The sequence below is a fragment of the Calypte anna genome, chromosome 17, assembly GCF_003957555.1.
Source record: "Calypte anna isolate BGI_N300 chromosome 17, bCalAnn1_v1.p, whole genome shotgun sequence".
Classification (NCBI taxonomy): Eukaryota; Metazoa; Chordata; class Aves; order Apodiformes; family Trochilidae; genus Calypte; species Calypte anna.
Window position 1 is genome coordinate 8,821,335 of NC_044262.1, and position 13,728 is coordinate 8,835,062.

General features: G+C 49.9%; 1 protein-coding gene across 1 annotated transcript; it reads right to left on the reverse strand.

Moving 5' to 3' along the window:
• Positions 1-618: 618 nt before the first annotated feature.
• On the reverse strand, positions 619-7,995 carry MYMK (myomaker, myoblast fusion factor). The gene is made up of 5 exons (XM_008497268.2): positions 7,836-7,995; positions 5,465-5,579; positions 2,729-2,877; positions 1,918-2,034; positions 619-773 (listed from the first exon to the last, which is right to left on the reverse strand). The coding sequence occupies exons 1-5, from the start codon at positions 7,968-7,970 to the stop codon at positions 627-629; spliced, it is 663 nt and encodes a 220-aa protein (XP_008495490.1). The 5' UTR covers positions 7,971-7,995; the 3' UTR covers positions 619-626.
• Between the last annotated feature and the right edge of the window lie 5,733 nt (positions 7,996-13,728).

Here is a 13,728-nt window from a genome sequence, read left to right on the forward strand (position 1 = left end):
CTGCCCTGTCCCCAGTGTCCCCAGTGCTGCAGCCCCTTCCAGGCTGCGGGGAGCTGTGCCCACAGCTCCACTTTGGGGCTGGCATCTGCCCTTGGCTGAATGGAGCTTAGGACTTGCTTGCACTGCTTAGGAAGCACTGGCACTGCCCACTTGCAAAGTCTTTGTTAGTATAAATTATTTCCATGGAGAGAATGCATAAATAAAACAGTGGGTATCTCACAAAAACACAGGTGCTGTTAATTGGGCTTTACAAACGAAGCCCCCTGTGCTTGGGTTGGCCAAACTCCCATGGAGGGTACAACCTGGGTCCTCATGGGCTGGCGTAGGTGACAGCCTGGCTGGTGACAAGGTCTGAGGATGCAAGGGACACTCGGGATTGGGGACAAGGTCCCAGCCCAGACCAGTGCTTCTCCAGGGAGAAGTGTGGGAAGGGATGGAGTGAGCCCAGCCTCTGCCAGGCTGATGGTGGAGAGAAGAAATCTTTCCAGGGAGGCAGAAAAGCCTGGGGCTTGCAGAGAGCTGGTGGGAAAACCTGCTGGTGTCCTAGAGGAAAGGCATTTTGCTTTTAGTGCCCCCCTCCATCAGCCCAGGAGCAGCAAAGGCAGTGTCCAGCTGGGCTGGGGGGCTCAGACACAGCAGCAGAGCGTGGAGCAGTCCAGCCTGGCCGGGGCCCCTGCACCCCCAGCCTTCTTGTTCTCCTTGGGCAGCAGCAGGACGAAGGCCATGGCCAAGGAGCAGTGGTAGAAGCTGTGCACGTAGGTGTAATCCCAGTCCTGCAAGCAGGGAGAGCATGAGTGAGACCTGGGGTGTTGGGTGTTGGGGGCTCTGCCTTGGGTGCAAAGCATTGGATTTCTACAAGGAGCCAAAAGGAAGGGAATTTAATAAAAATAAAAGAAATAATCTATTATATATTAAATATATTATTATATTATATTATAATATACTATTTCTGAAATAATATTAATAAGATAAATTCCTGAGCCTTCTGTCTCCTTTTTTTTTTCCTTTTTTTTTTCCCTGTCAGAGAAGAAAGGATTTCCAGCTTTAAAACAAAACAAAACAAAACAAACAAAAAAGCAAAGTGGATTTAGCACATTCCAATTTGCACATTTCCCACTTCTTGAATGAAGTGTTTCATTACCCCGCAAAGGAGGCAGCGGCGAGGCCGGGGCGTGGGGGGAGGCGGTTTCTGCTAAGTGACATTTTTATGTTCTGCTAGAATTTGCAATTACTAAATGCTTTGAAAAATAATCCTGGGGGATGGCTGTGAGGTTGTATCTTGCTGCTCCCAATGCACAGAGCAGCCGTAACGGCGGGGCTGAGCACAGGCAGCTGTGCTGGGGGGGTCACTGCCTTCCCCGCGTGGGACAGACAGACCCCTTGGCACTGGAGGGACAGACTGGCCAGTGGTGAGAGCAAAAGGTTATGAACACAGGACTGGGTGCCCCTGGGAGTCAACTGGAAGTCTTTGGTGTGAGCCAGGTTTGGATCCAGCTATGCCTGGGCTGTTTCCAGTCCCTGCAGTGGCTCCATGAGGTGTCCTTAAGTCACCCTTGCCCAGTTTCCAAACAAGCCCCACTCACGGCTGACAAAACCAGTTTGAGGACCATGCGTGGCTGAAGGAAGCCTGGTCCGTGTCCTTTCATCTCATTAAATGAGAGAAAAAAAGACTGAGCAACACTTCATGTGTCACTCTGTCACATCTGTCCCCCTCTCACACCACAGGTCAGGGATTTGGGGACAAGCAAGGAGGAATGCTCATCCCTGCCCCCAGCCCTCAAATGCCAGCCCTGGAGACCTGCACCTGAGCTGAATTTTATCCAAGTCTGGATTCAGCCCTGGAGTGCAAGGGGGGAGGTCTCCTCTCTTGGTAATGTCCTTTACACCTTGTAAAGTCAGCGGGGTGCAAGCAGGTACCTCAAAGAAGAACCTCAGCATCAAGGCCAACGCCCCGAAACAGAAGCCAGGCCCAATCTGTTGGGTGTAGACACTCTTGTCTGGATAGAGTCCTTTCTTCTCTTTCATCTTTTGTAGCTGGAAGGAAAGAGAGACCAAACCAGCTGTAATCCCCTGGCACCCAGCACAGCATCTGTGGGTTGGGGGATGCAGGGTGGTCCTGTGCTTTGGTCCCCATCTTGTCCATCCCCTCCCCATCATGGCCACTTGCTTTTAGCTGCTGGCCAGGAGGTTAGGTGGAGCTTGGTGGCAGTATATGGGTGGGACCTGCATCACTGTGTTTCCATGCTGCTTGACAGCATCTTCCTGCAGTTTTTATCCCACCTTTGAATCCTTCTCCACCATTGCCCAGTCCCCAGCATCTGCTGTGAGCAGGGCACAGGCTGCAGGGGGTGTTCAGCCATCCTGCCCAGGCTCAGGCAGACTGCAAAGCAGATCCTATCCCAGTTTATCACTGAGTTTTACTGACATTTTCCACCCCTTCTGGGGCAGTTTACCAGACCCTTTTGCTGTAAAAACTCCATAAATATATTTCTCCTGATAAGAAACGTGGGGACAGAAAGATACCAGGAGCTATGGTAGATTGCTCAGAAGATTGCATCTGGCTTTTACCACAAAGGCTGCTTGCTGCCTGGGCTGAAGGAGAAGTTTAATGCCTGTGACAGGCTGTGCTCAGAGAGCTGGACCCCAAAGAGGAAACCACTGGCACGGGGCAGACCCTTCTGTGCAGGACTTAACCCCTTCCCTTCCACGAGCATCCATCCCCACGTACCCATTTCACAGTTATCACCAGCACAGCCGTCCCGATGGGTCCTGAGTAGACTCCGTAGCCCCAGCGGTCATGGTAGATCCTGACAGCAATGGTGAGGACCCCAAACATGATGAAGGTCGATCTCTTGGGCTCATCAAACTCTGCCAGGGCTGCATGGCACCAAGCACAGGGATATGAGCTCACCCACCCCCTTCCTCAGCTGCTCCCCTAAAGCCTTCCTGAGGTCTGTCCTGCCTGCTCTGTGACCCTCAGCGTTGCATCCAGCTCTGGTTTGCCCTTTGGATGGAAACTGGGGAAACTGAGGCAGACAGGGGCAAATCAAACCACACCAAGGCACCTGAGTGGTAGGTCTAGGAGATGACTTTAGAGGCTGCACATTCAGTGTTGTGTGTGGAAGCTAAAGGAGATTTCCCATCCATGTTTCCTTTCCCTGACTTGACCCAGATGTTGGAGGTGATTGCAAAGACTCTTGCATCTGATGAGCTGGCAATCAGCTCTTGGGCTCATCCTACCTCTCCAACCTTCCCCAACTTGCTGGCTCACCCTGATGTAGCCTCCATCACCCAGCTCTGGTCAATGGGTGCTCTCCAGCAGGATGGGGACCATCTCCCTGGCCATGCCGGCACCTGCCTGAGGTTTGCAAGCTGGAAGTCTCCAGTGTGAGTAAATTATTAGAGGCATTTGTTTAGCACAGAATGGGGTAATAACTGATAAAAGTTATGGATCCCAGTAGGCTCCATGCTTTTCCAGCTAGCACAGCTGTGTTATGGCTGTCCTGGATTTGCATTCCGGGAAGCTTGCCCGAGGGTCTGTGTCCGCACATGTGTGCTGGGGCTTTACAAGCCACAGCAAGAGGCTTCCCTGGGCTTCAGTCACCACACCTTCCATGTCCTTGGATCACGGTTTTATAGGGAGTTTGTCTAAGGGATAATGTCCGCATTTTCGTGTCTGTTGTCTCCCTGTGGGTCAATATTTTAAACACTGCAGTCAGGGGGTTGTGTTTTTCGTGAGGATTTTGAACGCAGTAATGAAGCGATCAAGCTGAACGCTGCTGCGAGGAGCCAAAGTGTCTGGATCAGCTCTGACCTACCCTGACACTGCTCTTATCTGCTGCAAATGCCCTCTGGAGATGAGCCATCTCCTTGCCTTTTCCAGCTGAGCAGGGAGAGCTCTGGAGTGTCCTGGGCAGGGTGGGAGCTCACACACCTTGGGACTTTGCACCCTGGGGACTCAGAGCCACCCTAAGGTTAATATTTCCCCCACTCATTTTTCCCTGATCCTTGATCCTGTGTGCCCTGGAAGGGGAATGCTGCTGTTTGCATTGCTCAGTGGTGAAGGGATGGAAAGGGAGGAGGGATGGACCTGACTGCACCTGACTGAAAGGTTGCTGCACCGTGGCTTCTGCAGGACCCCCCCAAAATCCTGCATCACCCCTGGAGACCCCAGGGGTGGATGGAAAATTCTTATGGGAATTTTTGGGCTGTGTGTGATCCCTCAGGTCAGTAGCAGGAGGGCTGGGGCAGGCTGTTAGGGATGGTCTGAATCTGCTGAGAGAAGCCTTTGCTGTTGGAAAGTGACAGTGCCTTCATGTCTGTCCTTACCCTACCCTGTCAGAAAGACATCTTTTAAAAAAAAAACAAAAGAAACCATGTTGACAAAATGGGGAAGGAACAGGTTTGAAGCTTTTGTCCATCTTTAGTTCTGCCATTTTTTTTTCTGTTTCTATTATGTTTTGTTTCAGTGGCAAATGAGGAACAAAATGAGAAAAAAGAAAGTGAAGGGAATGTGGGGAAAGGAAAATTGAGTACTAGGGCAAGGGGCAGGATTTTTAATAAAAGGGAAGTGAAATATTTCTGCTTTTGCAAAGCAGATCTATTTTTTTTTTTTCCCATCAGCCCAGATTAAGCTTCTGAAAAACTAGGAAGATACTTTTTTTTTTTTACTGAACTTCTTTAACTTGCATGCTACAAAGGGAAGTGGCAGATTCTGCATTGCTCATTGCCCCTAGATCAGGACAGGAGAAGCTGAAAGGCTCAAAACGGGGAAAATGAGGAGAAATGGGAGATTGCCTGGTATATGAGGTTTCAGACCAAGTTATCTCAGTACTGTCCTGCCTTGAACTAAAGCACAAGGCTGTTATTTGCCAGTTTGAACTAAATAATTCTGCTGCTGTAAGGACGTGCATGAGAGCTGGTGAAGGCAGAGGAGCACTCGACTAAAACAAACACCCGGCGCCAGAGCTCTGTTTATCTCCAAGAGCAAAACTTCCCCAGCCACCACTCAGGACAGTTTCCATGTGTGTCTAGACCCCACCAAGAGCAATATCTTCCCAAGGAATGAAGAAGATAAAAATGTTTTAGACCACAGCCCGGGCTTGTAGAGAAACAAGACATCCAGGTGCCTCGAGTTGCCAAAGAGTGGGTGTGAGTCCACCTGTGCCTGGTTAGGGCAGGCCCCCTATTACCAGGGGGCCCTTAAGGTGGGACACACACCCACAGAGAGAAGCTCACTCTTGTGTGAGGCAATGGAGAGGTCAGCAGCTCGTCGAGCCTCAGGAGCAAGAAAGGCTCCTCCTGCAACACGGGCTGACTTGGATAAAAGGTGGGCTCTGAGCTAAACCTTGCGGATGAGAGGTGGAAGGGCACAGCATTTCTGGGGACTGTCCCCACCAGTGATGCTGAAAGATCCTACCTGACCTGCAGACATTGATGGTTGGATGAAAGCACAAGTGCTTACCCATCAAGGACACCCAGATGGACAGGGCTGTTCCATAGATGCTGAAGTACTCCAGGATATCGTAGCGCATGAAGCACAGCACTGAGAAGCCAGGGCCATCACAGGCATGGTAAAACTATTAATAAAGAAAAGGAAAAAAAGGTTGAGAAAATCCGTTCCTTACTCAGAGACCAGTAAGGTAAAAGCTCTTATCAGCTGGTTTGAAATGGTCTTGGCATGGATGCTGAAAGAATGGCCAGCTGGGAAAGTCTCAAAACTACCAGGGTCTCTGATATACAATAATGAATATATTTGAGATATGGTGTCACCATTCCCAGCTGCAAATAGCCCGAGGATCAGCATTCCTGCCTCTTAGTACAATTATTTGTGGATGAGCTTCAGTTTGCCTCTTGGTCTGTGCCAGAACGCAGAATCTGATGACCAAGCTGCTTCGAGCTGAGCCACGGGTGGTGCAGGGACATCCTCAGCAACAGGAGGAGGATTCTGAGGTTGTGATTCTAATTGTGAAAGATTCTTGTAAAACAATTCAAAATGAGTGTCCTGATGAAATGTGTAGAGATGCCAGGTCACTGTCTAGGTTAAATTGGGTTTATATGGCCAGAGTCTGAGTGTTGGGGAATTCACTCATTAGTGCATTCCCTTAAAAGCTGCTGGTTCCTACCCATTAGCTCTTTGATTAGGTTATTTGTAAGGAAAAACCACCCCATTGTCATGCAACTTAGATGTGAACCAAGCCAAGAGAAATTTTCCAGTGCAATCAGAGGAATGCTCCCAGTGTTTGCCTGGCACTCGCCTTTTCCTTGGAGCACTCAGCCCTGAAAGTTTCCTTGTGGTATCACCAGTGTTCTTCACTCTTTCTGAAGAAGTCCCTTCTCTGCCTGGCAGGATGCCCCTTGGAACAATCCTCCCTGTCACAGCCCAGCAGGGATGCTGATATTATTTACAGTTGCCAGTCCTTTGATGTGCTGTGGTTTGCTAGAAAAGATTTCACCTCGGCTCTGATTCTGTCCTCTGTTGGGGATTGGGTTCAGGGAGCCCAGAGAGAGGGGGAAGAAAGAGTGGAAGACAAAAGTGTGTTTCTGGCTGGCATCACAGCACTTGTCTGCAATGGACAAATGCTTTCACTGCTCTGATGAGGTCTCCTGGGGGAAGGAGGAATGGGGATGCTACAAGAAAGGCAACAGCAGCAGCTGCTGCCCTTCTGTCCCCTCCCGACCAGCCTGGCAGCTGCCTTCTTCCCTTCCCTTCCCTTCCCTTCCCTTCCCTTCCCTTCCCTTCCCTTCCCTTCCCTTCCCTTCCCTTCCCTTCCCTTCCCTTCCCTTCCCTTCCCTTCCCTTCCCTTCCCTTCCCTTCCCTTCCCTTCCCTTCCCTTCCCTTCCCTTCCCTTCCCTTCCCTTCCCTGACACCAAACTGGTGCAAGAGGACATGGTAGATGTCTGCCTTCCCTGCCTTCCCTGGGGGGGGGGGGGTTGTTGGGGAGTTTTTATTAACTGGCAGAATCACTGCCTCTGCACTGTGCTTTGATTGAAAGCTTAGGTGGAGGATCCTTAGGAATAGAGACTGGCCTGGGTCAGAGCCCTGCCTCACCCTCAGTGCTGCTCTGGAAGAACTTTTCCCCCTGGGAAACTCCTTTGTCTTCTCCTTGCCTCAGTTTCTCTGCTTCCCACAAAGAATGGGACAATCTTGATGAGAGTAAATTCAGTATTAGTTGGGTTGCTGGGCTGTGGGTTTCAGATTCTTTAGCAGGGCATTGCCATGGGGGCAAAGAGGAGACTTTTCCCAGTGGAAATGCTGATTTAGGTGTCCAGGTGTGCATTCCAGCCCTGAGCCTGGGAAACACACCTACTGCCCTGCCAGGGTGGAGGGTTCATCATTTTTCTGGATAACTCAGCAGCCTCTTTGAGTCTTTTTTTTCCCAGTGCAGAAGCTCCCCTGACTCCAGCATTGCTCCCATCACCACTCAGCAATTGCAAAATCCAGAATTTGACTACTTGCTTCTGGCTGAAACAACTGAGGCACAGCAAGAGGCTCTGGATACAATTTAAGCCCCAAATCCAGCACGGCCACTTACCAGCTGTAAACCAGAGAGAGAAAAACCAGCTCCCATACACTGTGAGTCAATCAAATCTCTTTGCACCCCTCACCTCACAGCCAGAAAACACCATTAAATCTGTGTGAGGCCACCCCTTAGGACATCCTAAATCAGCTGCTCAGTGCTGCAGATGGTGAGAAATCAGTGAAAATGGGTATTCTGGGGTCATGCTTGCTGCTGTGGGGTGAGCTCCAAGCTACCCTTCCTGGGCAGGACCCAATGCAAGGGACATCCAAAGGGACAGAACATGCTGGGGGGGGACACACAGGGCTGTCTTACCGCCACGAAGAACATGGTGAAGAAGTAGACCATGGCTTCCATGTGGAAGCGGCGCTTGGCAGCGATGCTGATGGTAGGGAGGAAAACCAAGGTGCTGAGGGTGGGCAGAAGGAGCTTGGCCACCAGTGAACCCATAGGTGCCTCCTGGGGACGGGGTCTCCGCTGGGTGAGCCGGATGGGGACACTGGAGGAGGCAGCCGTGGTGAACGTGCTTTAAAATGTCAATGTCCTGCCCTGTCGGGAGGGCTGTGGGCAGGGAGCAGCTGCTGCCACCACCACCACCACCCCCTCTGCTTCTGTCTCTCCCCAGCAGCCAAATTCTTGACACAGCTGGTGGTGACAGACGCTCCGTGTCCCCAAAGTCCCCCCCCTGGGGCTTTCTAAAGGAGTGAAGGGGAATGTTGTTCTCCCAGACCTTGTGCTGGGTGTGGGATCTGGGTGTGTGAGGATTTCAGGTCAGGACACCCAGGCTCTGGTTCCCACTCAGCACCCAGCCTGGAGCAGTGCTGCTGGGAGGGACCATCCTCTGCTCTGCACTGCCACCAAGTAGGGAAGCACTAGGGTGTGCTGGGTGCTGGGGGGGCTTAAAAGAGGGGGATGTATCCTGCTACTTGTGTGTGCCTGAGAAACACACTGAGCTCCAAATCTGCCTTTTCTTACCCCACCAGGGCAGGTCTGGAGCAAGTGGCCCTGCTGGAGAGGAGCACAGGCAGTGGGGAGCTTGGGTGATGGAACATCTCCCACATCTCTGGGTGGGGTGAAGTGCAGTTGGGTTTCTCAAACAGGCCTTCAGGCTTTGAGGCACGGATACCCCCAGGAGATCTGTCTGAAATTCAGAAGCTGAGTGTCTCTGGGGTGAAGGAATTTGAGCAGATGACCACGGGGCACAGGAAAGCTGGAGGAAAGGAGACCAAAAGCCAAGCAGCATTCAGATTGCCAATCCACTCAGTGTCTTCTCTCTTTTATTATGACTTTTTATTATATCACTGCTGCTCCCCTCCTGGGCTAATTTCTTTTCCTTGGAACCTCGCAGGGATTCTCAGCATCTTTTTGGTACAGCTGTTCCCGGGGCACAGGGAGCAGGAATGCAACGCTTGAGCAACCTCCTTTGTGGCTGTGGGTTTGGGGAGGAGGCTGGGGGCTGGGAGATGAGACACCCTCTAGTTCTGAGGCTGACAGGATGGGCTGGTCTGTGGGCTATCCCCGGGAGGGGTCCAGTGGAAAGCCAGGAATGCATGGAGCAAGGAATGCTCTTCAAGTCATTCCAGCCAAGTTGGGAAGAGCTCTGGGAGGGGAAGCACAGGGGGTGGTGTGTGTGTGGTGAGGATGGGATGGTAAAACAGTGAGTCCAGAGAGTGACAGCTGAGATGAGGGGGGTAGGACTCCTGTTTATAGCTGAGATTGCAGGAACCATCCAGGTTTCCCAGCAGGCAGCATCCCTCTGATGCCCACACCATGTCTCCAGCTGCCCTCCTGCCTGGACAAGCCATGAACTTACCAGAAATCCCTGAAAAATTGGATTTCTACCAACAAATAGTGCAAAACTTTGGCGTTCCTATTTACCATGAAAACTAAACCCCCCAAACCAGCACATAAATCCCCTGCTTCTACCATCCCTGGGCAGGTAGCAGAGCTGGGTACCAGCGTGCTCTGGAGAACCCTGATCCTTTGCTGTGCCAGATCTTCAGATGTGGCAACTGTTCTATCATTTATTCTCTGTTATTCTTGCACAAGCTCCTTGTCTCTAGGAGGGTTTTGAGCTGGGTTGGGGTTACTTGGTTGCAAAAACCACTCTGGATTCCTGGCTAAGAAAACAGCATCTGCCCTGCTTTTGTGGCCATGGGGTTGGTGTCAGGGAAGTGAAAATGCAGCTCAGAACTTGTTGATGAGGATGAACTTCCATGTCTGGATCCTAAGCTGCCCCCCTTGCCCTCTTGGGACCATTTGCAGGTTCGTGGCAGTTGTGCCACAAGCCAGAATTTGCAAGGACATGCAAGGGTGGTGGCTGTGCAACAAGCTAAATGGCATCAGTGGAAAAATATGATTAAGGAAAAATGCAATTGTTAAATGCATCCCCCTCACCCTCATCATTTGCCCAAAATCCATCTGGAGCCCACTGGAAAGGGAACCCCATTGGCTGCTGGATGCAGCAAGTGCCAGCCATGGGATGGGCTCCTCTGAGCAGGGAAGTGTTGGAGCTCTGAGTAGCAAGAAAACATTCCATAGGGTGTTGGGGTTTTGTTGCCTTTTCTTTCTTTTTCTTTTTCTCTTCCTTTTCTTTTCATTTCCCTTTTCCTTTTTCTTTTCCTTTTTCTTTTCCTTTTCCTTTTTCTTTCCCTTTCCCTTTTTCTCTTTCTCTTTCTTCTTCTTCTTTTTCTTCTTCTTTTTCTCTTTTTCTTTCTTCTTCTTTTCCTTCTTCTTTCTCTTTATTTTCTTTTTCTTTTCTTTCCTCCTTTTCTTCTTCTTTCTCTTTTTCTTCTTCTTTTTCTCTTTCTTCTTCTTCTTCCTTTTCTTCTTTTTCTCTTTCTTCTTCTTTTTCTTCTTTTTTTCTTTCTTCTTTTTCTTCTTTTTGTTCTTTTTCCTCTTCTTTTTCTCTTTCTTCTTTTCTTCTTCTTTTTCTTCTTTTTCTTGTTCTCTTCTTCTTTTCTCTTTCTTCTTCTTTTTCTTTTCCTTCTTTTTCTTTTTCCTTTTTCTTTCTTTCTTTCTTTCTTCCTTTCTTCCTTTCTTCCTTTCTTCCTTTCTTCCTTTCTTCCTTTCTTCCTTTCTTTTTCTTCCTTCCTTCCTTCCTTCCTTCCTTCCTTCCTTCCTTCCTTCCTTCCTTCCTTCCTTCCTTCCTTCCTTCCTTCCTTCCTTCCTTCCTTCCTTCCTTCCTTCCTTCCTTCCTTCCTTCCTTTCCTTCCTTTCCTTCCTTTCCTTCCTTTCCTTCCTTTCCTTCCTTTCCTTCCTTTCCTTCCTTTCCTTTCCTTTCTTCCTTTCTTTCTTTTTTCTCTCCCAGCTGCACACCCTGGGCTGGTGCTTGGTTTGCAGCCAGCACTGTAGGCATAGAGGGGAAAAAAAACCCCAACCCACCCCAACAAAACCCCACACCAGTCTGCACATGTGTTCCAGCTATTACTGAAAAAAAGACCCCCAAAATAAGCAGTGAGGCAAGGGACAGGCAGGTGCTGAGCTCCTGTTGGGAGCTGGTGCTTAAAAGGGCTTTGTTCAGGCTGCAGAGAACCCAGAGGGTGAGACATGGGCTTTGCAAACCTTGCTGGGAAGGAACCCAAGTCACAGAGGGCCAGGACTCCATTCCTGCTCTCCTAAACAGGTAGGAAATGTAGCAAGAAGCAAATTTTAGCTCCTGCCTTGAAGTGCTTCTGGAAAGGGAATTTAAAATCTACATTCCACAGGGCTAATTTTGTGTGGACCAGCGTGCAGGCAGGAAGGGTGATATATATATGGCTGAAAAGTGGTTCCCAGATGCCAAACCCAGGTTCTGGTATGTCGTGTTGGATTCTTCCAGGCTAACATTAACCATGGCTTTCTGTGTGCAATTCTGCCCTCTCAGCTGAGACACTGAAGTGGAGGAGAGACCCAGGCAGCTTTGGGGGGGTTTTAGTGCCAGCTGAGGTTACTGGGGTTATGTTCTCCTTGGGATGAGTATGGGAAGAGCTTTCACCTGTGTGTGATGGAGACTGCATTGGAATTGAACCCTGCTCCATTGTGCATCCCCAGTTGCTTCCAAGTTTGGAATAATGGTGCTAATCATACAAATGGAGGGGCAGGGTTGGAGCTTCCAGAGGTGTTTGCAGTCTGCATCAGTGTGAGGAGGTATCAGCACAGGGGGCTCTGCCCCTTCACTGCTCACTGCAGGGTGACATTTGCAACTTCCATTGCTTCAGAGTCTCATTTTTTTCATCTCCAAAACACATTCTGCACTTAGGGGTAAGGTGAAGAGCTGGATGGGGGCCTGGTCTCAGCTAGGGGGATGTGCTCTGGAGCAGCAGAGTCAGCCCCAAGGAGCTCTGAGCAATCTGATGAGTGTGGCACCATCCAGCTCATGAAGATTTTTTGTCTCTTACTGCTCTGCCTTGGGAAGTTGATCTGAAACCTCCCAGGGTGGAAGGGCCCAGGGCAAGTGTGAGCCCTGCCCAGCTGGGGAAGGGTCAGCTGTAGCATCTGGATAAAATACCTCTCCTCACCACCCCAGGCTGTGGGCAGAGCTGTTGCATGAGAGAGAAATGTGTGTGGCAATGACTTCTGGAGAGCTGAAATCCATCCCTGGGCCATGGCTTGAGGCAACAGGAGCCCAATAAATGCAGAGCCAGCAGCTGTGCCCGAGCCCCTTACACAGCTGGAGCTGCAGACTGGGCTCTGATCAACTTCAGCTCCCTCCTGCTCCCCTCCACAGCCCTGCCAAAGCACCTGCATCCTTCTCTTTTATTAGTGGAATAAATTGCCACTTAAAATACCCATTCTCTGTAAGGCCTGGCCCCATTTAGGCAGCTTTAGCTGAATACTCACCCTTAAAAAAGTTCCCCCTTCCCTCTCCCTGTTGAATAAACCTATTATTCGTGTTCCTCACTTTTTATTTCTCATATTTCTCACTTCTTTCTTCCTCAGGATTTTTTCCCTCTTCCCTTCTCCTCCTTAGCCCATTACAAGCATGTCCCCATTAATGGTGAGGATAATTCTTTTCTTTTCTCCAGGTTTCACTGCTCGTACCCCTCAGTGTGTCCTGGAGTGGCCATCCTGCTGCTGCACGAGATGCAGGGGGAGCAGTGCAGGGGTTTATTGCTGGTTTCAGGGTGTTCAATACTTTGGGTTTTTTACAGTCTCAGCTCCTGGAATCAAGTAAAGATGTGAAGGTCTCAGTTCTCATCCCGATTGCTCAAAAAACGGCTTTTTTTGAAGAGAAAAGCTTGGAGTAGTGATGCTTCAAGGCTCAAAATCCAAAAGGGAATGAAACCAGTCTTAGGGTTTGGGGGAGTCTGACTCATGAGTTGTGCATGCCTGTGGTTGGCAGTGCTGCATAGCTGATGTCCCTCAGCACAATACTGCTCAACTTCCATGCGAGGCTCATGCCATGAGAAGAAAAGACTTTGTATACTCGTTTTAATCTTTGCAGAGCTAAAGTTTTGAACCAAGTGTGACTTGTCTGGAAGCTCCCAGAGTGTGGGGAAAGGTAAAACTGAAGGGAAAGAATTCTGCAGAGAAAAAAAAAAAAAAGCTTTTAAAGTCATTGAAACTCTATGGCCCTGAGCATACCTGAGGTCACCGGGGTCACTTGTGGCTTTCAAACTGCCCAGAGATATTTTTTAATAGGAATCTGATGGCAAGAGCAGCTTGGTGGCTTTGGCTTGTTCAGTTTGAGCCTGATTTTGCAAATCTCCATGGATGAAACCCTCATTCTAACATGATATAAATCATTGCTACCCACATTGCATGGAGGCATGCAGAGATGAAGTGCCTTACCCAACACTGCTCCACGGGCCACTCTCCAAGGGACCAGGGCTGTCTCTAAAGGACACTTTTTTTGGTCCTCTCTTGCTAGTTCCCCAGCAGTAGGCCAACAGCACAAGTCTTGAGAAAAAGGTAGGACTGGCTGTCAGGGGCTTTTTTCTGGGATTTGCCACATTTTGATCCTCCTGGCAATGTCTTGGCCATGAGGGGAGGGACCTCACCCACTCTGTGGATGGCTTAGGGCTGCCCACACTGCTCCAGGCTTGCCTGGAAATAGTGTGTGTAGCTGTGCAGAAGTAAGAAACAAATGGGTCTCTTCTTAGGCAGCCTTAAAAAAGAAGAAAATCAGTTATCTGTCTCACTGAGTGTAGCTGAAGCTGCTTGGGGCATCCTGAGCCAACACACTCCAGATCCCACTCCTGATCCCACTCCTGCTCCTCCTCCAGCC